The sequence below is a fragment of the Plasmodium fragile genome, assembly GCF_000956335.1.
Source record: "Plasmodium fragile strain nilgiri unplaced genomic scaffold supercont1.9, whole genome shotgun sequence".
In the NCBI taxonomy this organism is placed as follows: domain Eukaryota; phylum Apicomplexa; class Aconoidasida; order Haemosporida; family Plasmodiidae; genus Plasmodium; species Plasmodium fragile.
In genome coordinates this window covers 176,714-180,668 of record NW_012192589.1, presented here as the reverse complement: position 1 = coordinate 180,668, position 3,955 = coordinate 176,714, and the positions used below count along the sequence as shown (strand labels likewise).

Here is a 3,955-nt window from a genome sequence, read left to right as displayed (position 1 = left end):
TTTTTTTTTTTTTTTTTGTTCACACTTTCGCGGTGCGTTTGCTCCTTGGGTGTCCTTTTCTCATTTTGCACTTTTTTTCGTGCGCGCCAAAAAACACACATTAATGCGGACGGTGTGCGGGGTGGGGAAAGGACGGAGCAGTTAAAACGTCACAAATCTGAATGAAATTTGAAAAAAAAAAAAAAAAATCGCAAACACGCGTTCGTGAGCTTACTTGCAAACGTGTGTACTTTTTTTCATATTCGCGCGCATGCGCACTTTTCCTCTCCCCCGAGCGCATGCTCACACCTGGGTGTTCCTCCTACATGCCGAGCGGACGCCTGGTTATGTGTCCCATCACCTGCATGTGCCCTTGCATGATTGTTTGTGCGTCCAGCACATGCACAAGTAGGAAAGCCCTCCGACCAGTGTGTCCTCCGCATGGAAGGGGGTTTAAGGCGTTTCATGGAGCACATTAGTGGTGGCATTACGCGCGCATTCATCTTTTCGCTCATTTGGAGGTTATTTTGGGTCCATTCGTTAACAGTACCCAATTGTCAAGTACCTCCATTATTTTGGTCCCTTTTGTGTCCTTTTTTTGTCGTTTTTTGTGCCTTTTTTGTCCCTTTTTTATGTGCCCCCTTTTGTCCATATCGCTGCCGCCTCCTCCTCTGCCCCCCGTCTGAAAGAGGCCAAAGTAGGAAGCTGCAAATTCATTTACAATTCCCCTTGGAGTTTTCCTAACCAACCGAACCTCAGTCCACTGTGCAACGTGTTAAGAACATGGGGGCACTTTTGGAGCCATGCGTAACTTTTACATGTTTGCCTTCCACATGAATGCGCGATTTTTTTTTTCTACTTGATTTTGAAGATTTGTTCTGCGCGTGACTGCTCGTGTGATTGATGATATGATTGTCTATTGACGTGTGTTTCGGGGGCAGGAAGACATATCACCGTTGATGCTGCTTAGCTAGTGACGGAGAGTTCAAGTGTCCCCTCCAGAGAGGTGAACTTGGGCCTGTGTTAAAAAAGAAGTGAAACAAGAGGCGTCCCTTGCTTCCATTCCGCCTGTACGCCATTCCTTGAACTCCTTTTTTTTTTTTTTTTTCTCCCGCTTCCGCCCAAAATGAGCGACGAGTACAATCTGAGCATCGACCTGAAGAAGACGGAGTTGCTGAAGGATCGTTTGAAAGCCATTGCCAAAGCTATACATAATGAGTTCGGGTACTTTTGCCCAAGCGGTGGAGTGAAGGTCCCGCAGGACCGGTCCAGCGAATTTTCGAGGACCATATGGAGCACACTTTACACATCCTGGAGGATGGAAGACTTTACGAGATTGAATGTTAAAAGTGTATTGAACATTCTCAAGAGGAACCCGTACGTCATGGGGTCTGTATACTTCCTCATCATTTTTACGTGTGTTTATCTCTTAACGTTATTTTTGTACACCAAATTCTTTCGAAGGTTGATTAAATCTATTCGTTGCAAAACGTGCACAAGGAAAAAACATAGGAGGGAACAACAGGAGTGTGAAAATAAAGATATAATAGCAAATGTGAAGAAGCGATTCTTTAACATTATGACTTACGTGTCTTTGAGTGCGCTTCTGTGTGTGTTGATGGGTTTTGGTATATGGTTTATGGTTTCCTTTTTTAAGACCAGGAATGGAATTTATATGAATGTGTGCAGCGCGTCTACTTCAATTGAGAATTTCCTGACCGACCGCTGTTCCGTGCAGGGCAAGGATGTGGACGCGTCCTGCTACTCCCTCGAGCACATCCTCACTGACACGGTGTCCATCGTGGGGCAATATCAGGACATCAAGATGCAAATACAGAAAGACATGCTGGTGGGCGAGGACAAGTCGGTTCCCCTCCTCACAGGTAGGGTTTGCCCTGCCGCGTGTGCCCAATCGCCGCGTCACCTGCTGAAGTAAACCACGTCACCACCTCACATAAACCGCGTCACCTTCTTCTCTCCCCACGCAGGGTTCCTAACCGCATTTGACAACCTGAAGAAGTTGCAGAGCAACGTGCAGAAGAACAACGCCATATTGGAGCAGCAGTACTTCCACACGTACCCTGTACTTACCAGGCTAGTGACCGTTCTCGACGTAGTAATCCAGGAAGGACAGTTGAGTCTGCAGCAGTTGCAGGGGGCCCTGGAAGACGCAAAGCAAAGAGTTAAAGGAAGCTTCGAAGAAATTGATGAAGTGTTAGGAAAAACGTTAAGAGAAAATATGGACAAGGTGAATGAAAAAATTATGCTATTCAATAAATCCATGGTCAAAATAATAAATCAGTACAAAATAAAACAGAGTATAAAAAAGTATACCATCTCCATCCTGATTGTAAAATTGATCTTACTCATTCCTCCTCTTCTCATTCTTGTTGGACTAGTGGTGTTCATATACCTTTTGGTTAAAGGAGACGTAGCAAATAGTAATCATTTTTTTTTAGACCTCTTTGGTGTGTTCAGTGCCTACTTTGGCTTCCTAACAATTGTGATTTTGTTAATGGGTATAATATTGCTGAGTACATCCATCTTGGGGGGAACTACTTGCATCATCGCTGATAGGGTATTAAAGAATGAACTAAATTTTGAGGCGTTCAAAGATACCACAATTGATTACTGCTTGAAACATGAAACCTCACCACTCCTATCGGAGCACATCACCAAAGAGGTTGTGGATAATATGAAGTATTTGGACACCAGGGCAATGGAAAAGAAGGTGCTTGATTATGATGCTTCTTTTAAAGAAATGAAGAAAGATTTTCATGAAAACACACGAAATTTTGTCAACTACATGTGGGTCGTCATTACAAAGCCAAACAACAACATATACGTCAATGGAATTGTGTTGGAAAATCTTAGAAGGTCCCTCCTGGCAACCACCATCACTCGGGATAATATCAAATTTGCCCAGTACAATCTGTGGGGAACGGATGAATACTTAAAATACTTGAATCAATATTATTTTGGTGATAACCGATTTGCCCTTTGTTTCGAAAATGAAAACTGCGAGAGGGATGTCGGTAAGTATAACATCAACTTTAAGTCCTCCATTGAAGACGCCAATTATCAGGCGCTGAGGAATGGCGTTAGACCAGGATTGCGGAAGGAGGACCTAGACAATGTGGTGAACCTATTCATATACAAATCCAAAATCAGGAACGAAAAGATGTTTTCTGTAGACGACCTGGACAGCAACATGAAGGACAAAATAGGCTGGAGCGAATACACACCAAGGATTAAAAAAAATGGGGATGCAAATCAACAGACCTCCATACTCAGTAAATACCTTGTAGAAGATATTGAAAATCTCAACTTCAACCATGTCCTTACCTTCTTCGAAAAAATTAAACAACAGTTCATTACCCTAAGAGACATGATCATTACCAAGGTTCAGCTGCTAGTCAAAAACACCAACTGCAGCAGAATCGTTGGCGAACTCTACAACATGAAGAACCTCTACTGTGACGGTGTCGTCCTCAACATGACAATTCTCTCCGTCGCGCTTATCTCCTTCTCCATCATTTCATTTTTCCTCTGGTACTTGTTTTTGTTTTTTTGGCTGTACTATCAGATGAAGATGATGTGATGGAGAGGGCACAGTGTGTCACGCTGGTCAGCTCAGGTATAAAATACACGTTTAAGCCTGTTATATATGTATAATTTATACATTCCGAATTTTTCATTTCAAGGATGCAGATTTTTCATTATTACCCTTTTTCATATTTATAAATGGGGAATGTGAATATTTGAAGATCCGCTTCTTTTGTTTGAGTAATTCATATAAGATACTCTGTTGTGTTAGGATCTTCAGCTTGTCTTTTATTGCTAGGAGTAATTCTGAAGATTCTTTCAGAGGGGTAGAGCTCATAATTGAAATTTAAGCATATGCATAATGGAGTGGAGTCATAATGTGTGTAAAAGTGATGAGACGCAGTTTTTTTTTTTTTTTTTTTTTTTTTTC

At 42.2% G+C, this 3,955-nt stretch overlaps 1 protein-coding gene across 1 annotated transcript; it reads left to right on the top strand.

Moving 5' to 3' along the window:
- Nucleotides 1–1,105: 1,105 nt before the first annotated feature.
- Nucleotides 1,106–3,580, top strand: AK88_01092 (uncharacterized protein; the record flags this gene model as incomplete). Its single annotated transcript, XM_012478730.1, has 2 exons — nt 1,106–1,862; nt 1,968–3,580. 2 exons carry the CDS (start codon nt 1,106–1,108, stop codon nt 3,578–3,580), a joined length of 2,370 nt encoding a protein of 789 aa, XP_012334153.1.
- Nucleotides 3,581–3,955: the final 375 nt, after the last annotated feature.